The 23,674-nt window shown below is 39.0% G+C and overlaps 1 protein-coding gene across 1 annotated transcript in view; it reads right to left on the minus strand.

Moving 5' to 3' along the window:
• Positions 1–23,674, minus strand: part of MSRB3 (methionine sulfoxide reductase B3) — a gene marked incomplete at its 5' end in the record, with an annotated part of 170,261 nt that overhangs the window by 96,164 nt on the left and 50,423 nt on the right. The window contains 1 exon segment of the mRNA XM_080812504.1: positions 23,570–23,647. Within this exon segment, the coding sequence (XP_080668630.1) occupies positions 23,570–23,647 (78 nt within the window).

Here is a 23,674-nt window from a genome sequence, read left to right on the forward strand (position 1 = left end):
ACATAAGAGAGAATAGCAGTAAAAATAACCGAAGAAACTGGAAATATTTAAGAGAGAAGGCTAATGCAAAATAATATAAATGATCTGTTTATACAACATAGAGAAGAAATCTTATTTGTCCTTAAAACACAAATGAAACATTCTCTAAAATAGTTGTATAATTTGGGGCGCCTGGCTGGCTCAATCGGTGAAGTGCCTGCCTTCGGCTCAGGTCATGATCTGAGGGTCCTGGGATGGAGCTCTCCCATCTTGCTCCCCCCCCACCCAGGTCAGGCTCCCTGCTCATCAGGGAGCCTGCTTCTCCCTCTCCCTCTGTCCTGATCCCCCCCCCCAAATAAATAAGTAAAATCTTTAAAATATATATATATAAACTAAAAAAAATAAAATAGTTGCACAATGCAGTCAACAGCATATAGCATTAAGAATCAAGAGACCTGGAATCAAGTTCAGAAACCAGGACAAGTCATTCAACTTGTGAACCCCATTTTCCTCATTAGGAAAATGAAGCATTTGAAATAAATCAGTGCTTCTCCACACAAACTATTCCATGGAGAGTTAAGCTGTCTAAATTTTTCTGTAGTTCCCCAGAATAAAGAAAAGGAGAATAGGAAAGGAAAGAACAGAGGAAAAGTGAGTGTGAGGGGATAAAGATTTACATCTGTACAACTCAAACCTACAGACGAGGAAGACTGAAAAAACAGCCAACTCTTAAGGCCATTTTTGGCTCCCAGGTTCCACAACTGTTCCCTAGGCCATATTGATAACTATAATCTTTAAGTTCCAGTATCATGTCCTATCTGTATAATCTACAGCACTTAATCATGTGTTTCATTTAAAATAATTTGCTTCTTGTGTATATTTATATCTCAAGGGAGAATAAAACCTCTAAACTAAAGATACTTTAGGGACGCCTGGGTGGCTCAGTTGGTTAAGCGGCTGCCTTCGGCTCAGGTCATGATCCCAGCGTCCTGGGATCGAGTCCCACATCGGGCTCCTTGCTCTGCAGGGAGCCTGCTTCTCCCTCTGCCACTCTGTCTGCCTGTGCTCGCACTCTCTCTCTCTCTCTCTCTCTCTGACAAATAAATAAATAAAATCTTTAAAGATACTTTAGCCATTAGAAAAAAACTCAAAGCACTAAAGAAACAGTGTTAAAGAGGATAGAGGACACCTTCTTCCTGTTATGAGCTGAAATGGGTCCTCCCAAATTCTTATGTTGAAGTTCTAACCCCTAGTACTGTGACTGTATTTGAAAATAGGGTTTTTAAAGAGGTAATTATGTTAAAATGAAGTCATTCAAGTGGACCCTAACCCAACGTGACTGGTGTCCTTATGAGAAAAGGAAATCCGGACATAGACGGACTGGGAAGGAAGACCATCTGAGGGCACAGGGAGAAGACGGTTACCCACAAGCTAAGAAGAGAGAGCTAAGAAGGAAGCAACCCTACTGACATCTTGGTCTGGGACTTCTAGGCTCCAGAGCTGAGACACAGTAAAGCTCTGGTGTTCAAGCCTCCTGGTCTGTAGCCTTTTGTTAGGGAAGCCCTCGTGTTTAAACCACCGCATTTTGTTTCGTCTTCAGCCAGATTTTTAGCAAACTCAAACCTCCAATAAAAGCCAAAAACCCAGAAATTAGCTGGAAATAAAAATGTCTACAGCTCTTATACACTTGCACCCATTTTAGGTACAATATAATTTTGATTTCTCTATTCTCCCTCACTATTTTTAACCAGATTTGGCCAAAGTGCTTTACCTGCATTTTGACCACGGGACAGCTGCTCCTGCAAATTACCAGAGACCACCAGTAGGCACACATGAGACTTGGATCAATGGGCTCTTTGTCTCGTCATACCACTGTGGGAGAATGTTTCCAGTGGTTTTGCCTGGTCCTTTAACACCGGTGTTGTGTACATACTTGACATGTGCTCTCTGGGGGATGAGGCAGACTTGGGAGGTGGTAAAATTTATTGCCCTACATCAGTTTTACACATAATATTTGTTTTCTTATTTTCCCTGGAAATTTTCTTTTCTACTCTAGGTTGTAATCAGAAGGAGAACAATAGAAGTTGTGGCTAGCAGGTTAGTGCTAGACACAATAAATAGAAGATCCTAAAATTTTAGAGAGACAACAAAAGAAATTCAAACAAGGGAAATGCAGAGTTGGTGACTGTAGAGGCAAAGATTCTACACACCTCAAAATCCTCTGAGGATGTCAATGGGAGATGGAAAGGTAAGAGAATATCATCCTCCAAACTTTATAGAACCCTAACTACCTCATTAGGGCATCATTGCCCAATTGTTTTATAACAAAATTTAATAACTGTGTTAAATATAATATTTAATATTAAAAATGATAGCTGTAAGTAATGAAATCAATCATTTAATTATGCTATATAGTAAGACACAGAAGTATATTATTTAGACAGGATTTTATTTTTAAAATCATTAGTTAATAATTTTAGGGTTAAGATACACATTTTAGTTGTCTAGAGAATATGTTTATCCAAAGCCCTTCATTTCCTAAATATCACTATACACAAACAGAAGAAGCAACACAAAATTAAGAAGAGAAAAGCATAAATTAAGAATAAAGAGACCACGGAGAAAAAAAATCTAATTGTCAGTGTGAAGTATGTGTACGCCTGTTTCTACAAAGCACTAAAACAGTCATTTTGATCTTAAAAAATCAGTTGTGTTTTTGATTTGCAAAGTAAAGATGATAACATCTGCTACTCTATACAGTTCTTTTTTTTCCCCCAAGATTTATTTATCTGAGAGTGGAGGATGGGGGACAGAAGGAGAGAATCTCAGGCAGACTCCCCTCTGAGTCAGAGCCCCATACACACTCGATCTCACAACCCTGAGATCATAACCTGAGCTGAAACCAAGCATCAGACTTAATTGACTGAGCTACCCAGGCACCCCCAGATCTCAACTTTAAAAGCCATTACAAGGAGTTGTGATTTTTAAAGACATATCATCGTTTTTTTTTTAATTATAATCTGATTTAAGTCATTTAAAATTTCACTCTCCTATGTGAAAAATGAACTACAAAGAACAACAACAGAAACAGAGAGTCCACCTGGCCCCCACATCTTGGTTTTCTTTGTTTGTTTGTTAAGATTTTGTTTATTTATTTCTTTGAGGAAGGGGTAGGGGGGTGGGGAGTTGGGGAGGGAGGGAGGGATGGTTAGGAGCAGAGGTTGAGGGACAAGCAGACTCTGTGCTGAGCAGGGAGCCAGATGCAGAGCTCAATCCCAGGACCCTGAGATCATGACCTGAGCCAAATTCAAAAGTCGGATGCTTAACCAACTGAGCCACCTAGGTGCCCCCAGATCTTGGTTTTTAATACCATTCTCTAATAAAAGGATCCAGGGCTTCTTGGAGAAATGGCTGATTCTAGAACTAGGGCAGGAAATACACAAGATAAACCTAAATTATCAAGTGGTACAGAAAGCAAAGAAGGGCTCAAAGACAAAAACCCCACATTGAAGGGAGTATATCAAAGGGATACAGGAGCCAACTGAAAAGATTCCCAACAGCCAAAGCTAGAACATATGAACAACAAAATAAATAGAGTAGTATTGGATTATAACCCAAGGTATAAACTAAATATCCATGAGTCCATATCGATATAAGTAAATGATTCATTAAATAAATGAGAGAAAAGACATGCATTTCCCTTTGCAGAATTCCAAATAATTTATATAGCTACTCTGCCCCCAAGACAAAGAATATACCTCACCAGTCCTTAAGCGTGGGCCATTCATCATGACTTCCTTCCAAAGAGCACAGTATGGAAAGGGGAAAACAGAGTAACTTTGCAGTGGAGACACCAAGTAAATACTACCTCAGCCATGTGACCAAGGTCAATATTAAGAGTGACGTCATGTTGATAGTATGTATCCTTGATGTGATGTGATTAAAATGGCACTTTATCTCTGTGATCTTCAACCCCAAAACCCATAACTTCAGTCTAACTGTAAGAAAAACATCAGACAAAACTCAATAGAGGGGCATCATACAAAATACCTGACCAATATTCCTCAAAACTTTCAGGTCATCAAAAATAAGGAAAGTCTTAAGAAACTGTCAGAGTCAAGAGAAACTAAGGAGACATGACGACTAAGTATAATGCAGTACCCTGGATAAGATCCTGGAACAGACAAAGGACATTAGGTAAAAACTCAAGGAACTCTGGGGACACCTGGGTGGCTTAATCAGTTAAGCATCTGACTCTTGATTTCGGCTCAGGTCACGATCTCAGGGTCATGAACTTAGCCCCATGTGGGGGCTACGTGCTCAGTGGGCAGTCTGCTTGAGATGCTCTCTGCTCCCCACCCACCCTCATTCACTTGTGTCTGATTCCTCCCTCTCACACATAAATAAATAGATCTTAAAAAGAAAAAAAAAAAAAACCCTAAGGAAATCTGAATAAAGTATGGACTTTACTTAATAAAAATATATCAATATTAGTTCATAAACTGTAAAAAAGATACTATATAAATGTAAGATATTAATAATAGGAGAAACGGGGTAAGAGAGTATATGAGATCTCTCTGTACAATCTCTTCAATTCTTCTGCAAATCTAAAACTGTTCAAAAAATGGGACGCCTGGGTGGCTCAGTTGGTTAAGCGGCTGCCTTCGGCTCAGGTCATGATCCCAGCGTCCTGGGATCGAGTCCCACATCAGCCTCCTTGCTCAGCAGGGAGCCTGCTTCTCCCTCTGCCTCTGCCTGCCTCTCTGTCTGTCTGTGCTCGCTCGCTCTCCGTCTGTCTCTCTGACAAATAAATAAATAAAATATTTAAAAAAAAAAAAAAAAAAAAAAAAAACTGTTCAAAAAATAAAATCTATTAAGAGGAAAAAAAAAGCCAAAGCAGAAAGATCATCACAGTAATTCAGGTGAAAGATGATAAAGACAATGGTGAAGCAGGGAATATAATGAGAACTCGGATTCAGAATATATTTTGAAAGTGCCCAGTGCAAAATGTATTGGTAGGTTAGATACAGAGTGTGAGGGAAAGAGAATAATCAAGGACAACTCTTGGAATTTTTGTTCAAGTAACTAGGGAGATAATGAATAGTACCTTTATTTAGTATTTAAGGGAAACAAAAGAAGACTAGGTTGCTTCTGAATCAGTTGCTACCTCTATTTGTTGAAAAAATAAAGAATAAATTCCTGATTTATTCTTGTGACTTGGTAGGATCAATAAAGCTTCAAGCTGTATGGTTCCTCACAGGATCTCAGATTACTGTAATTTTTTTAATCATAAAGATACTGAAAGCCTACTTTCTAATAGAAAAGTATATAACTGCCTTGGAAGAGATGGTATAAAAAGTTTCTTGACCTAACTCTGCAATAAAAATAAGTACTAAATCATTGGTTGCCTGGACCCAAATCAATGATTCTGGAAGACGTATGATTATCTGAACTACACCAAGCTTTCAAAAAGCACAGATTAAAGAGTTTGGAAATCTCTACTTCTAAGTTCTCCATATGATCCAGATGATCCTACAAACCACTGACCTGGATGGCATTCCTTTAAAGCAAAGAAAACTTCTCCTATTTAAAATAACAAAGCATCTCACATTCCTAATTATTTCAATTTGTTTATAACAGTAGTTTCCAAAGTAACTCTTTGCCCCAACAAGGAAGTTAAAGTTATTTCCCATTGCTTCATATAAACTTCCACATTCACAAGTTGTCACACATCATCATTAAAAAGTTGTCTTTGGGGGCGCCTGGGTGGCTCAGTGGTTTAAGCCTCTGTCTTCGGTTCAGGTCATGATCTCAGAGTCTTGGGATCGAGCCCCACATTTGGGCTCTCTGCTCAACGGAAGCCTGCTTCCTCCTTTCTCTCCACCTGCCTCTCTGCCTACTTCTGATTTCTCTCTGTCAAATAAATAAATAAATTCTTAAAAAAAAAGAACACTTTAAAAAAAAGTTGTCTTTGTGGGAAGCACTGAACTAAGTGAACCAAGTGAAAAATCTGTCAGAAAAGACCCAGTCCCCAGACAAAAAAAATCATACACCTGCCCCTTTCTTGGTGAATTTACTAAAAATATCTGATTTTACAGCTATTGTCTCTGCTCACATGAATCAAAGAATAAAACCTTAGACTCCATGAATTACTCAGACTGTGCCAGCAAATCACTTCAGAAGATTCATCACGAAACTGAGGTGTCTTATGTAAGTCAGTAAGTTTACACTCCACTGCACCCCCAAATAAAAATAATACAAAAGACCAACATTCAATACCAAAAAGCCTTCCCTCCAAGCTGGAGGCCATGAAAAGAAGTTGACTAGAAGATGTGAGCTTTCATTAAGTCATAGTCCAAAGCATTAATGGAGTGCTCACTATGTGCAAAGCACTTGATTTGAAGGAAGGAGTCTTGTTTAAAGTAGCCGTAATTCAGCCCATAAAGCCCTTTATAGTTTGAGATCAACAGCGTGAACCTCCATTAGAAACAAATGGGTAGCTGGTTCACACTGGAGAGGCAGGTGTAATTTGGTCAGTGCTGCTCAGTTTCTGAAGTTGAGTGGGCCTGTGCAGTTTGTGTAAATTCCACTTCTGGGTGGTCTTCCAGAGTAATCTCTGCGAGGACCACAGAGCTACTGCAGTTAATTTATGCTTATGCAGACTGTGAGTCATGCAGCCGCCATTAACACTATAGACGTAAGTGAGTACACAGGAGTGAAATGTGCAAATCTTCAGCAGCATAAAGTCAACCTTCCTCAGAGCAGAAAAACTGCAACTAGAATGACCACCGAAAAACGAATCAAGGCACAAACGAACAAGTGCAACTTGTTCCAAGCACAGTGCAAGATAACAGGGGTCATAAATAAATAGCAGAAGGATTCATGGCTTATATCCAGCCATTCAGGATTATTAAATGATATTACGAATACAGTTATCTGCATTGAGCTGAACGGATGCTCCTTTCTTTTGTCTACTTGCTGGTGGTGTGACTCAGTAAGACGTCCAGACGTAGGAGCACCAGTGACGGTGACAAGAGGGGCCACGAGCTGAACTCCTACTCTACCGCAAGCATACTTTAACACTTAGACACAGGTAAGACAACCTAGGTAACCCAAAACAAATGAAGATTAAAACTTCATCTCCCAAGGGTGACTGGGTGGCTCAATGGGTTAAGCCTCTGCCTTCAGCTCAGGTCATGATCTCAGGGTGCTGGGATCGAACCCCACATCAGGCTCTCTGCTCATCAGGGAGCCTGCTTCTTCCTCTCTCTCTGCCTGCCTCTCTGCCTACTTGTGAGCTCTCTCCCTGTCAAATAAGTAAATAAAATCTTTAAAAACAAAACAAAACAAAAAACCTTCATCTCCCAGATGGACAGTTACTAATCTAAAAAAAATTCTCTTACCTACCCCAAAAGGAGAAAAATTAATTTTTTTTTTTTCTTTTTAGAGGGACAGAGCAAGTGTACCTGGGCCCGGGCAGGGGGAAGGTTGGCACAGAGGGAGAGGAAGAGGGAGAATCTTAAGCAGGCTTTAGGCCCAGATTGGAGCCCCACATGGGGGCTCTCTCTCACACCCTGAGATCATGACCTGAGCCGAAATCAAGAGTCAGATGCTTAACTGACTGAGCCAGGGTGCCTGGTGGCTCATTGGGTTAAGCGTCTGCCTTTAGCTCAGGCCGTCATCCTGGGGTCCTGGGATCAAGCCCTGTATCAGGCTCCTTGCTTAATAGACATCTGCTTCTCCCTCTCCCACTGCCTCTCTACATGCCCTTCCCCCACTTGAGAGCACTCTCTCTCTCTCTCTCAAAGAAGTAATCTTAAAAAAATAAAAAACCGGACTGAGCCACCCAGGTACCCCTAATCTTCCGTTGTCAAGTTTACTCTACCTAGTCTTTAAATCTCTTTCCCTTATCTCTAATACCTTAAATATATCCCTCTTTATACCTTTCTTCAACTGATCAAAACATAAAATAAAATTTTCCCTTGAGTTTGCTTTCCCTCCAGTAATAAGGGGTTAGCCTCACCATTCCTACCTTAACTAAATGATGTCACTACAATGACTGTGTTTTCTGGAATTATTCCAATCTCAAATATTTTACATTATCTGAAATTCAGCTTGCAGTATGAAAACATGAGAGAATATCCTAAAATCTGCACACTCTTACTTTCACTACTACTTCTATCAAAATTGTTTTCTCACCATTTCCAACCCCTGTGGCAGGTTCTTATTCTTCTGAGTCTTTGCAGCACTTCCTAGCCTTACTCATCCCTTCTGTGATTTCTAGACTTTGCTCTGCTTGGCAGAGTGGCATTTCTTTCTTTCTTTTTTTTTTTATGATTTTATTTATTTATTTGACAGTCAGAGATCACAAGTAGGCAGAGAGGCAGGCAGAGAGAGATGGGGAAGCAGGCTCCCTGCTGAGCAGAGAGCCCAATACGGGGCTCGATCCCAGGACCCTGGGATCATGACCTGAGCCGAAGTCAGAGGCTTAACCCACTGAGCCACCCAGGGGCCCAAGAGTGGCATTTCTTAATGTGTGTCATCAGTAACATCAGTTGCACAGAATATTCCTAAAGTAAGATTCTGAGCTCAGACATTTCTGAAGATGCTACACATAACATTCTACTTCCAGAGCTCTGCAATGAACATTAGTGAATTGCATACTCCTTGATTTTTACAATGAAGCAACCATTCAATTTAACTCCATGTTTCCCAGAAAGCACATGATGCTGTGTATTGATAGTCCACAGAACCCTCTTTTTTTCATGGAACACATATTAGCATGTCATGGAACTGGTCTTTTGCAGGAGTATTCTTTTTTTTTTTTTTTTTTTGCAGGAGTAGTATTCTGATCAAACAAGTATTCATTGGAACACACTGTGGGGAATATCAATGCACCTGAAATTTTAGGTTAAAACCTGAAATCTATCAGACTCCCAAAGTTGAATTAATCATTTTTTCCCAAGCCACATTTACAACACCAAATTAATCTTTAGTAATGGTTTTTTCACCAATCTTACACTCAGATGGTTGAGAAATTTTACCTCTGTTTAGTGTTTGTTATCTGTAGTGTTTTCTCCCTCCCTTACATGGCTATTGATGTCACCCTAAGGCAAATCTTTCTTAAGGCCCACCTAAACTCATGGTAACCAAGCATAAGAACTAGGGGAAAGCTTTAAAAAAAAAAAAAAAAAAGATTCTGGGCTCCACCCTAATCTTGCTAAATCAGAATTTGGAGCAGGGGAGAGGCTTGGAATTTGTGATTCTCATGGACAGCCAGGTTTACAAACTGCTAATGTAGACCACCAAGGCCCCATGCTCCACGCCTGTTCTCTTCCCCCCTGAAGTGAAAAGTTCAGTTCACTTCCATCATCTGTTCAAGTGACATGGTTTTGAGATGCCTAACCCTCAGGTGCTCTTTCCTGAATGGGGTCCATTTTGTCTACAAGCCTTCTGAAATGGGGCTCTTATACTGAACCACAGAGCACTCCAGATATAGGCTGGCCGACCTGTGAGATAGTAGGACTAGCGATCATCCAACGCCTCCTGGATTTATGCTGAACAAGCAAAATCAGTCTCCTCCCTATCCCACCTCCCACAGCAAACCACTACTCACTGGCATCAACACCAGTCTGTGATACCCACTAGACAGTGATCCCCCCAGCAAGCAAACACACTTATGAGAAGTTTAAGCATTACTTACTAACTCATCATCTGGTCTCTGCTCCAAGGAAGTGGCAGGCCCTCCCACTCTCTAATGAACTTCAGTTCTGAAAGCTGCAATCTTTGCCAATCCTGAAACTGCTTTAGCATCGGTGCTTCACATTTTAACAGTGTTTTTTTCCACTGACAAAACATTTCAACACTACTTAACCCTCTCCAAAGTTCTCCTGACACAGGTATTGTTCTCATCTTGCAAACGAGGAAATTAAGGCTCACAGAGGTTAAGTAGCTTATTTAAAGTCGTACACAGTAAGGAGAGAAAGTCGTGACTTTAACCTCCCAAGTCTCACACCTTAATCATAGCTTGTTCTACTTTAAAACCCAAGTATAGTCACTTGGCCATCAGCAGAAAATTAGCACCAATTAACACCAGAGTGCGATGGCTACCAGATGGTGAATTACTCAGCAAAAACAATAATCAGCCAGAATACGGGGCGGTATTATAATGCAGTACAGGAGCTGAGGAGTGGTGCCTCTGGGGACAGCCAGACCTGAACTTCTGTCCTAGCTCCATCCTTACGGCCAGTGTTACTTTGAGTCAATTGCACACCCTTTGTGAGCTTTGGTTTTCTATTTAAGTTAGGAAGAATAAAGGAGATAGTTTTCTTTAAAGTGCTTAGCGTAATGCCTGGTACATGGTAAGCCCTCAATCAATGGTTGGTTGTTTTTTCCTTTTTTAATCTCTCATTCAAACATGATGAACAGTTTAAGAAAGCAAGTTTGTTTAAAATAAATACAAATCTTCTCAAATTGGTGTCCCATCCTTCATCAGTTACCTCCAGGTGTCTGGGAGTAAGACCATGTGAGGACCTATAAGAAGATACATGGAAGATAGCCACGAGTGGGGAGAACACCTGAACGATGTTTGAAGCTATAGGCCAAGAGAAGGTTAGTATCTAGAAGGTCTGAGCAATGTTTAAGACCCAGGGGCCACCTGTCCTGGGATAGTATCATTATCACTTAGGGATAAAAGAGAAGAAAAAGAGAAGCAGCAGCAGCCACTTAGAAGAGAAGGGCCATAGGTAAAGTATCCCCGTGGGATATGAGTAAATTATTACATGGACAGGATGGATTTGGGCTCTCAAAAATAAATTGGGAATTACATTCTAGTTCATTCTTTCAAATTATCACTGGGAAAAAAATAAGATAAAGTGGGGGGTAGAAAGATGATGTTTTTATTTTTATTTTTTTAAAAGACTTTATTTATTTATTTGACAGACAGAGATCACAAGTAGGCAGAGAGGCAGGCAGAAGGAGAGGAGGAATGAGGCTCCCTGTTGAGCAGAGAGCCCGACTTGGGGCTGGATCCCAGGATCCTGGGATCATGACCTAAGCCGAAGGCAGAGGCTTTAACCCACTGAGCCACCCAGGTGCCCCAAGACGATGTTTTTAAAGTAAGTTTTTAAAATAAATTATTCAGGGGCGCCTGGCTGGTGCAGTCAGAAGAATGTGGGACTCTTGCTCTCAGAATCATGAGTTCAAGCCCCACATTGGGTGTGGAGCCTACTTAAAAAGGAAAATTTAATAAAAAAAAACCTTTTTTAAATAAATAAATTGTTCAATGTTTGTAGCACATTGACTAAAGATAAATATTAAATATTTTCTTTTTTTTCTTATTACCCAAGAAAATGCATGTCCATCTTTAAAACAAATAAAAAGGACAGACAAGGAAATAAATTACCTATAATCCAACCACCCAGAGAGAACTGCTGTTAACATTTGGTACATAACCTTCTAAACTGCTTTATATTCACATATTGATAGAGATACGTATTTTACAAATATAGTCATATGTAATTATTGTTCTGTAAAATTTTAAATTTGTTTTAAATTTCTTTCCAGACCAGTAAATACTCTTTTGCAATATTATTTGAAATGTCATATATATTTTCACTAGGTAGTTCACTTAGCTGAATATTCAAAGTAATTTTTGCTATCATAAAGAAGAGTGATTAAAGACATTATAGCTTTATCTTAACACATTAACATGATTTTTAGAATAAACTAACAGTGTATTTGCTAGATTAATGGCATGCAGAATTCTAAGACTTTTAACATAACTTATTCAGTTACTGTCCAGAAAGTTACTACCAATTCACACTCCACCCAGCAGGATTTTAAAGTGCTGATTTCCCAGACCCCAACCAACACCTTCTAGGGTTACTGGTCAGTTTGAGTATTACAACTCTCCTATACTCAAATTTGATTCTTAGAAAATTAAACTGAGATTAATTTATTAGAACAGGATTACATACAGTATCCTCTTACATAATTCTTTTTTCATATCTTTGGTTTTATCCCATCCTCATTTCTAGTGATGCAACATATTTTCTTTTCTTTCTCCCTTTCTTTCTTGGTTAGACCGACAGAAATGGTCAACTTTATTGGTCTTTTCAAAGATCAACCCGTTGGTTTTACTTAACAGTTCTACTTGTTTTTATTTTTCAAGTTAATTTATATGAGTGCTTTTAAGATCTCCTCCTTACCTTTGATTTTCATCAGATTTGCTGTGATGTGCCCATACATGGTTTCCTTCATATTCAATCTTTCAGATTTATAGCACTTTTTGAATCTGTGACTTTTTTTTTTTCTCCTCAGTTTGGGAACATTCTTGGCTCTTCTCTCTTCAGATATTGCTTCTCTCCCATTACTTTTTCCTTCCCTTTCTATGGCTATAATATGTTCTTCCTGAAACTGTAATTCTTGTATTATCTTCTTACTAATTTTCATTTTTTTAAGCCCCTAGCTTCAGTCTGAATATTTTCTACTGACCTGTTTTCTGCTCACTAATCTTGCTTCTTTAATGTCCAATATGCTGTTAAATTCATCTCTTGTGTTTATATGTCAGTTATGGCATTTGCAGCCCTCAAACTATTTTATTCTTTACAACAGATCCAGTTCTCTGGTGAAATGCCCCATCTTGTCATCTATTTTCTTGAATATATTTATCAGAGCTATTTAAAAGTTTGTGTCTGATGATTTAAATATCTTGATATCTGGTCCACCTGTAGACTTGTATCTTTTGTCAGTTTATTTCCCTTGGTCCTTTACTTTGGTATAGCTGGTAATTTTTGATGAATGCCAGACAGTGTGTATGAAATATTAGATGCTGGATGACATAACCTTCCTTTACAGATGCTCCATCCCATCTTCTTTTTTTTTTTTTTTTAAGATTTATTTGTTTATTTGTTTGACAGACAGAGATCACAAGTAGGCAGAGACGCAGGCAGAGAGAGAGAGAGAGAGAGGAGGAAGCAGGCTCCCTGTGGAGCAGAGAGTCCAATGTGGGGCTCGATCCCAGGACCCTGGGACCATGACCTGAGCCGAAGGCAGAGGCTTTAACCCACTGAGCCACCTATCCCCGCCTGCCCATCCCATCTTCGGATAGGCAATTAGAGTGTGGAGAGGAAAGGGACTGAGCTAATTTGACTCTGGGTTGCAGTTTCTGATATATTCAGTCTACCCTTGGTTTGCACCGATACATCAGAGTGCTGGAGCTCAAGAGAATGTATTACTAAAATTTCAGGAATGTAAAAGTCAGTTGCTAACTACAGGCATTATTAAAAATAAATTGTATAAACTAACAATTAAAAGATTATATTAAAAAGCAAAGTCCAAAAAATATATTATAAAAATATATATAAGAATATATATTTTTAAAAATATATATTATAAAAAGCAAATTCCAAAACTCACCACTTCTAAATTTTTAAGCTAGATTTCACTGTTGTCTGTTATTAATATCTGTTGTATATGCATTACAGAAAAACTATATGATAGTGTTACTACACATCTCTTCCCAACTCCACATTCAGTGATGTCACATTTATAGCTTTAAATATGACCCATGGTAGAAGTATTTGCACCATAGAAATCAGCATACACTACAAATCAGAGCTTGATGGACTGTTTTGTTGGTTGCCAAGATCAGCTGTTCTCAAAGGGAGGTGGTTTTACTCCCAGTGGGTATTTGATAATATCTAGAGAAATTTTTGTCAGCTTGGTGGGGTTGGGTGGGAGGGCCGTGTGCTACTGGCATCTAGTGAGTAGAGGTCCTACATTGTATAAGGCAGCCCCCCACAACAAAGAATTATCCAGGCCAAATGCCAACAGTGCTGAGGTTGAAAAATCCTGCCTGCTGGTATCTCCACTTCTGAATGTCTGGCAAATTCCTGGAGTTCCCTCATTTTATTGTTTTTGTTATGTTTCTAGCATTTTGAGTTGACTAGTTCACTGATTTTTAATCTTTCTTACAGTTAATAATAAACATGTTTGACTATGGAGGCACCTGGTTGGCTCAATCAGTTAAGCATCTGCCTTTGGCTCAGGTCATTATCCCAGGGTCCTGGGATCCAGCCTCACATGGGACTCCCTGCTCAGTGGGGAGTCTTGCTTCTCCCTCTATCTCTGCCACTCCCCCACCCCAGCCCTGGCCTGAGCTCTTTCTCTCTTGCTCACTCTCTTTCTCTCTCAAATAAATAAAAATCTTAAAAAAATAAAAAATGTTTGGCTACGAACTTCTCTTTTGATATAGCTTTGGGTAGCTGACCCTATTTTTTGTCACTTTTTGCTCTTTTTAATGTTTCCTTATAAATTATAATCCCAACAGTCCCATTTCCATGTGTCCCTTAGTTGGGACAGGTATGCCTTTGCAGTTGTAAGCAATGCTATTGTTGAAATAAGCATCCAGAGAAAGTACCATTGAGTGGTCTATAGAAAACATTTTCGAGAGTGTGGCAGAAGATAATAATTAGGGGAGTCTATAATCAAGTGCTTATTTCTACTTCCTCCCATCAATGTGAATCATTTGACTCTACTGTTAACCTTGCTTTATTGGAATTAAACCATTTATCTAACAAACAGTTGAGTTCCAAGGATATGCAAAGTCCTATGGCCCTGCACCAGGTGGAAATGGGGGTTACAAAATCCCAAGGCATGACCTATTCTCTCAAGAAGTTTATTGACTTGTTAAGGGGAGATTTGTAAGTAACTAATGTATTTAAACTCTCAGTTACTCATCTAAGTCACATTATTTGGGGAATTTAGAATCTAGACTAAATTTGTTTTTAATTATTCAGCAGAAACTGAAAATATTTTGGATACAGATCACTAGGTCAAACTATATTATAAAACATGTGGTAAGGTTAGAATCAAAAGCAGACTATGCTGACTTAATTTTGAGAATTTCAGATTTGCATGCTGTTTATACTTTACCATGTAAATTTATTTAAAGCTGCACAGTTTTTATAAACCTTACTTTATATGTGTATCTTTATATCTTTTATGGCATGTTTATATAATTATTTCATTTGCTACAGTAGTGCTATGAGTTAGGAAGGGCTGATGTGATTCTCACCATTTTACAGATGAGAAAAATGAGACGGATCATTTAAGGAACTTGCTTATGGCTACCCCAGCAAGTACACACTGGAGCTTCACAGCACTTCCCACTTGGTACTCTGGAGGGCTTCTGTGCTTTTCTTTGATAATGTGATGTGATGGGCTACTTGTCCATGTGTAAGACACACTGAAGACATGACTCTGGATGAAAATTTATGTGGGTCTCATTGAATCAGGGACCATGTTTCAAAAGAATTACTCATTTTCGGGAAGAGTGCTTTGTGGCTTGCCTCAGAAGGACTTGCTAAAACTTGCACATTATTTTTCATAAAATGTCCTTATGTGAACACAAGGTGTTCACAGTCTATGAACTGTAATAATAAATATTCATTAATATTCTGATTCATATTTATACAAACAAGATAAATTTACATGAACTTAGAACTCTGCCTATTATATTTCCCAGTTGAATCTATCTATCCATTCTAATTCACTGAGAAGGATCTAAGCTATCTTTCTCCACATTTGGAAAATTAACTAAAGAACTAGGATTGTGATTTAGGTAATCAAAGGCAAGATTGGCTCTGCCCCCACTTTTCCTCTCGAAAAACACAGATACATACACATACAGCCATACTCACTTTCAGCTATCCGGGATTTTGTGTGTAGGCGTTGCTTTAATTCTTCTTTGTGTCAGAAAAGGCAGCTGTCATACCTTTGCATATTGTTAAACTTTGAATTATGCCTTGCTATCGTTTTCTGGCTTCTCAAATGGAGTCGTTCTTTCCTTTATTTCATGCTATGCTTTTATGCCATTTATGCTTTTCTTTCTTTCCTTTTTTTTCTTCCTAGTGTTTTAATGAGTCAGGCACTAGCCATGTTTTTTGCTCCCTAACTTTGCCAGTAGCTCCAGGAAATACTCTCCTTTCAATGTAACTGTGGTCTTGCCCTGAGCTTCCAGATGAGATGCAGATAGAAAAGTAACTCCCTCTGTGACAGATACTTTTCCTGTAAATCACTGTACGTAGGGACAAGACAGGAAGGGCCAATCGGATGAGGGAAGTCAATTTTATATCCTCTCCAAAATAATGTATGAGTTATTCAGCTAGAACACCAGATTAAGCAACTACTCAGAAATCTAGTTCCTTTCAGAGTAGTTTCATTGTACTGGAAAGTTTACTTTGTTTAAGGATTTAGAATGAGGTAAAGGGCAATTGAAATCTCCTAAATTCAAATTAAATGCACCTTGTTAGAGGTTAAGAAACATTTGCTGGAATCATGAGCAATTTCCAGCTAGAGTTCCATAAAAAGAAAGCTTTATGTGAAGTTTGTATTACTCTTCCTGGTAGAATTCCATAGTGACTAAAATGGTTTATGAATAAATATTATATGGATAGTGTTTTAAAGGGTTGAGAAAATGGGGTTTGAATAAAGAGTAAGAATGGAAAACTCCCTCCCCCCCTTTTACATTTCCTCCACTCACAACAGCAACCACAACCACAACAACAACAACACACACACACACACAGTTGCATGTAGGGCACACTCAGAACATACCATCAGAAGGGGAAAAGTTGATGCTGAAAGTCTCCTTTAATGGTAAGTGGGATAGCATACATGGAATAGCATCGTTGAGTAAATTGTGTGTGGCACTGACCTGGAATTTCTTCAGTGAAAGGGCTTATGTTCTTAAAGAGTTGAAAAACGGCTTAAATTTTCAAGTAGCCTAGAATAAAATTGCACAGGAGGCTCATGTGAAATGTAGCATGTGTGAATAGTTTCGCAGCAGAGTTCCATTTGAAATGTAGCAACACAGCTGGAGCAGTGACTCATCGCACTAATATCTCCTGTTAACAGACAGACTCTTATAAAGCCTGCGCTTTCTCCCAATGTGAGGAGTTGCTTAGGCTGTTGTGATAGTAGGATATGCTCCCAAAACTTGGTCAGGCCACTTGAATTTAACATTTGTTGAATATCAGCCACATACTAGGTCTTTTCCTGCATTTAGTTTCTAGCGCTGTTTGATTTTATTTTGCCCTTTTTCACAGGTGATAAGTCTGAGGTCGCATATCTGGGTTCAGTTTGATGATAATGAAGCTAAAAAGAAATTTCAAGATAGAAGGAAAAGATATTTAAAATAGCTCACGTCATTTGGCTTCAGTCTTTTGCAGAAATATAGAGAGAGAATTCAGAAAACGTGGTGAAAATCTGGAATACAGTTACTGAAGAAAATGTAATGGGGGAGTCAATAAGTGAAAATAAAATGACCTTCCAGTTTCAATAACTAGAATCGTGCCCATGAATCCAGCCACTGCCCTACCTCGCAGATGGTGAACGGCCTGATGGCTTCCTGGATGCTGCTACATCTTCCTGTCAGGATTCCAAGGGACTTCCATAAGGACAACCCCTCTGAAGCTGACTCCTTACTGATGACCTGCCATGATGGAGCTATTTACCTTTGATTCAGCACTCCCTAGATTGGAATGCTCTTTCATTTTCAACTTAACTCCTGCAACAAAGAGCAGTTTTTTCAAGGAATTGTGTGTGTGTGTGTTTGTGTTTCAGTTATGCTGAGGAAAATAATCAGACCAGAGTGACCTAAATAAAATATTAAATAAATTAATCTAACTAAATTAATTAAAATTTTATCTTCCTATAATTCCTTACCTTTCTTCTTGTCTAAAAGTTCAAGTGCTACTGTTCTATATCTATTTGTATACTGATGTGTGATCTTCTCAAAGTACTTAGCCTCTCTCAATTTCTTTCATCTATAAAATGTGTTGTTGTTGTGGAGATTAAAAAATTTAATTTATATAAAGCACTTACAACCATGCCTGGCATACGGTAAGTGTTATGTAAATGTTAACTCTTGTTTTACTATTGTTATTATCATCATCATCATCATTATTCATGACCCTGTGTAAAATGAGCTATTAATTCAGTGAGAGGCCTGATAAATTAATGCATACAGAATAAAAACTATCCTATGTGATTCTTCCAAGTCTTAAACAAAATTACTAGGAGTTGATTACACATGGATAATGTTGAGACTTATCAGATAACAAGGGGGGAAAAATCCCACTGAAGCTGTTACCCTTAGTCCCTTCTCTTTTCACCTCCCGAAATCTATCTTGTGGGGCTCCTGGGTGGCTCAGTCAGTTGAGCCTCTGTCTTCAGCTCAGGTTATGATCCCAGGAACCTGGGATGGAGCCCCATGTCAGGCTCCTGAGTCTGTTTCTCCTTCCACCTCTACCTCTACCTCTCCCTCTACCGCTACCCCTGCTTGTACACTCACTCTCTCTCGTCTTTCTGACAAATAAATAAATAAAATCTTTAAAAAAAAAAGAAAGAAAGAAAGAAAGAAATCTATCTTGTGCACTGCTATGGCTTACTTCTCATTTTCATCAAGCTACTGACTTACTCAAAATTTCTCCATAATTTATCTCCCGAAGTTCAGACATGAATCAGATCAACAAACAAATACTTAGCAATTATTTTTTCAGTTTTTTGGTTTTTTTAGAGAGAGAGAGAGAGAACGCGCGCATAAGGGCAGGGGGGAGGGGTAGATGGAGAGGGAGAGAGAATATTAAGCAGGCTCCATGCTCAGCACGGATGTCATGACCCTAAGGTCATGACCTGAGCCGAAATCAAGAGTCGGATGCTTAGTCCACTGAGCCACCCAGGTGCCCCACCACATGAAAGCATTTCTAAAAGGCACATCCAGATAGACCCTAGCATTATTTTTCCATATTTTATAAGTTTATTCTGTTTTCTTATCACATGATGCAACAAAAGTGCTTTAAGGGAAAAAATAGTTCATAAATTTATTTTATTTGCTCCACAACACCTGGCAAAGTGTCAGCCAAAGCAAAATATATGTGGTCAAAAATACATTCTGAATCCCTTATTTCGCCAAAGCCTTCTCTCATTTATCTGATGTGCAATAAATTCATTTTATGAAATTTCATAAGTTCAAATAACCAGAGGAGAGAACATTCTTGACTCAGTTAATTTACTAACTGAAACTCAGTAGTACCGAATGAGAAATAAACTAGGTTGGTAGAATTTGTGAATGTGAAGAAAATGTGAACCATGGAATAAATTACACATTTGGTTTATAAGCAGTCTGTGAATAAGGTTCTTGTACTTGGTAAGCAGTAAGAAAGCAGTATATTGTTGAAAGGGAGTGTATTCAGGGTAAAGTACAAGTTTGAAAATGAAATGAGAATAATTGAATGGCCTTTTTTGTAAGGAAATATTATGTATAACGCTATCAGTCAAGTGAAAGTAGAGGATTATACACATACGTGAATGCACACACACACGCACTGTGAGTATTGGTAACAGAAAGAGCAGTCAGGAAAACCACCTTTTCATCCTGCTCATGATTAGGCATTTTCCAATTCAGCACTTGTTTCTTCATTTTCTTTCTTACCTGTTTCCCTCCCACTGTTCTCTCTCATATTGTTACTCTATTTAGTCTTTTCCGCCAAATTTTCTTACCTTATTCCCTGCTTTCGAACAAAAACCCCTCATACTTTCTCACTCACGCTCACCCACACATCTCAATGGTTCCCTGCACTTTGTGTTCCAAGTGTGAAACCAACCATCTCAAGAAGGAAGCTCACTGTGGTGTCATTCACTCCTCTAGCGAATGGCTTTCAAACTTCTGTTCATAAAACCTACAAGAATTTGGAGGAGAAATATATATGTATATACACACATATACATACATACACACACACACTCTGCGCTTTTTATCAATTTATTGTCTCTCTCTTCTCTAGCCTTGTCTACTGTTAAAATGGAGCTGGGACCTTTAAAAGTTTTTTTTTTTTTTTCTTTGTCAGTTAGCATGATATTAAACTTTGTCAGCAGAGGGCACAGGAGGAAAACTGCCGGAGAGAACGGTGCTCCGCGCCCCGCCCTGGTTTCAGTCTGCGGACTGAAGGGGCCCCCCGCGGAGCGTGTAGCTTCTCCAGCCGAGGGCTCCCGCAGCGCCCGTTTGTCTGCCCTTCCAGGCGCTCGCTCTGCGGGCAGCATCTCCCGCGCCAGGCTGCTGCAGTATGAACGCATCTGCAGCCCCGGCCTCCGCAGCGCACACCCACCTCCCCGGTGACAGGCTCCGACAGCATAGGCAGCCTCTCCCGGGCCAGGTGCTGCCTTCAGTGCCAGGAAGCAGCAGCACCTGGCAAGAAGCAGCTCCACCGGCCACCCCAGGCCGCCACCCCCGCCACCCCCGCCACTCCCGTGCTTTCGTGGCGGAATGCCTGCAGTGAGATACCCCCCTCTAAACGGCTTTCCCCAGCACCGCAGAGGATAGATTTCCAGCAAATTTCAGGAGGTCGATTGCCAGGAAGGTGAACAGTCACGACACCGCAGTATAGCGGGGTACAGCCCCGCCCTCTCCAGTAAGACCCAGATCTCAGCTCCTGGGAGGAGAAGGAGGGGGGAGGGGCTTTTCCCTGGACTCTACCGCAGCCCTAGGGGTCATGATTGCTTCTCATATTTGCTTTTTCTGTATTCTTCAGAATTTCTCTTTACTCCCTCCTAGCCAATCCCCTGATTACCACAATCCTCTGTTAAGGGTCGTAATTCTTTAAATTATACTTACTTTCCTGTTCAAATTACTGTGTGGTTTCTGTATCCAGATTGTGCGCTGACTGATACATACTCTCCTACATATTTTGAAGTAACGGCTAAAATTTCTTATAAAAATTAAAATAATTGAAAAAAATTGAATTTTCTAGTGTTCTGTAAATAGATTACAGGCTTAAAATATTTTTTTTTTTTTTGGTCAAAAACTTAGAGCTATATATTTAGGTCATTTAATGAATGGAGAAGTCCACCATACAACCTCATTTGCAAAAGTAGTCCTCTCTGTCCTATCTATCAACCAAGTGAAACCAAGTCAAAAAGAAAAGGACTTTCATTTTTCAAATTTAAATAAATATGTGGATACATCTCCTCATGACAACAGTCTCACTTGAGGAGACCAGTAGAAAATGGACAGACAATAGACAACAGATGGAAAGATGGATAAGCAGAGAGCAGGCAGGCAGACAGTCTTACCAGGATGAAACACTATTTCATATTTTTTTTTTTAGCAGTTCAGTATTTTTCAAGATATATATATATAGCCTTGCTTTCCTGGGTTTCCTCTTCAGAAGTAATGCATTCTTGAACTGTCACTTTGCTTGAAGCCTTAGAGACCTTATCCAAGGACAATAAATCGTAGTAAGATTTGGGATGAGTGAAAGGTATGACATCTGTAAAGTATGAAAGGGGATTATGACAGAAGATAGGAAGAAAGAAGTGGCCGACTACAGATTCTCTCAGATACATCAGTGTCAGAGAAGCATACACATAGAAGCTGAAGACTAGGAAATTGGTTCCTTCAAAACTGCCCATGCTCTGGGGCCCCTGGAAAGTCTTGGTGGACACCCAAGGTACAATTTCTCCCGTCTGAAGATAGCAACCCTACACCAATGAACTTAGGCAATCTACAGCAAAGGCTAGAACAATTCCCCCAGTGAAACTGACAAGAAAGCAAGGAAGGAGAAGCATACAATTTTTAAAATAGGGGGGTTGGGGCGCCTGGGTGGCTCAGCTGGTCAAGCAACTGCCTTCGGATCAGGTCATGATCTGGAGTCCTGGGATCAAGTCCCACATCGGGTGCCCTGCTTGCTGGGGAGTCTGCTTCTGCCTCTGACCTCTCTCCTCTCATGCTGTCTTTCTCTCTCTCTCTCTCTCAAATAAATAAAATAAAATAAATCTTTTAAAAATAATAAAATAGAGGTGCCTGGGTGGCTCAGCAGGTTAAGCCGTTGCCTTCGGCTCAGGTCATGATCCCAGGGTCCTGGGATCCAGTCCCGCATTGGGCTCCTTGCTCAGCGGGGAGCCTGCTTCTCTCTCTGCCTCTCACTGCCACTCTGCCTTCTTGTGCTCTCTCTCTCTCTGACAAATAAATAAATAAAATCTTAAAAATAAATAAATAAATAAAATAATTAAAAATTAAAAATACGGGGAAAAGAGAATAAAAATAATGAGCCATATTCCTTAGAAACTTAGAAAATAAAAGGTTTCCCTATAAGAATGCTAAAGGAAATTGACATAATATCACCTCAAACGTGAAACTCCCTGAATCTCACCAGTACCTGTGTTTAAACAAAGGTCTTGCTTTTCAGTATTTGTGACTCAAGATCTCACATGGGTTCAATCCTTCATTTACAGTGGTTCTGTTTCTTATTTAAAACAACAAGTTTTCCTTAGATCCACTACTTTACTGAATCACATGATGGGGAAAGAGATGGAGATTCTTAAACAAAAGGCAAAAGGGATGTGGCCAATTTTTACCATTTGGGATATTAACAAGTTTAACATGGCTCAGCAACTATCTTAAGTGTTATATCAACTATTATGACATAAGCTAAAGGTGTTGAAATATAAGGATGTGTGTTTTCTGAGAGGAAATGGGTGACAATTTGAAGGGCTGGGGTTTTTTTAACATGAAGAATAAATACATAAGAATTCAGAACAGATTCTCAACCAACACTAATGTGCAATAAGGTTTATGCAAGTTAAGAAAGGTTTTAAACTTCTAAAAAAATTTCAAGGAAACTACTGTTTCCTGTTATTTCTGGAAAATCTGTAAATGCTAGTGTTTTAAAAAGGAAACATTTATGGAGAGATATTAAGTATGTTTTACATGCTACACATATAGGATTCTTGTTTGTTCATTTCCCCTTAGAAATTTGTAATTCTGCTTTAAATAAGTGACATTTACTCTCACTTGAGCTTTCTGTCTTTTCATTCCCTTAAATAAGCATCCCCATGGGAAGTACAGGGCTTCTAGGATTTTTCTACACCTAGATAATTAAATTTTGGTAAAGATTTTCCTTTCTTGAATAAGATCCATAACCTACACTGTCTGAATTGACTGTTTTGGTCAAAAAAAAAAAAAAATCTATATACTGCTTGTTTTATAGTAAAGTATTGGCATCTTTAAAATAAAGATAATTTGCTTACATATGTACAACTATTGGTTATAACACCCACATTACTTTCAGTACAGGTATTGCACTTTATTACAGAAATATGAATAATCAACTTGGTGGATATTATTCAAAGGATGCATGAGAAGAACTTTTACTGTGGCCCAATAAATGAATTTAGGGCTATCACTTGGTAGAAGAAAAATCAATAAATATATAAACATTTCTATGCCCACCAAAATCTCTTTCATAGCTCTTCTAAGCACCATGGTTAATTGCTATGAGCAAGTTAATGTTGGAGATTTTAAAGATCCAAATAGTGCAAAGGCAGCCAGTCTACCAACTGGTAATTTATCATGAAAGTCAACAATTACTTTTGTTTTGTAGAGAGAAAATAGAAATAATAGAAATAAGAAAATTTAGTAGCATAAAGATTTTTTTTAGTAGCATAAAGATTCTAATATGAATGAGCAATAACTAGTTTGTTGTCATCTATGATATTTCCCATATCTATAGGTTTTTCACACACTTACTTGAACAATGGAGTTCCACAAACAACACATTTATATATTCCAGGATCTTTGTGATGTGTATATTCTCCTTCAAAGGCACTGATAAACAATAAACAGAGTATTTAA

This window comes from Martes martes, assembly GCF_963455335.1.
Source record: "Martes martes genome assembly, chromosome: 8".
In the NCBI taxonomy this organism is placed as follows: domain Eukaryota; kingdom Metazoa; phylum Chordata; class Mammalia; order Carnivora; family Mustelidae; genus Martes; species Martes martes.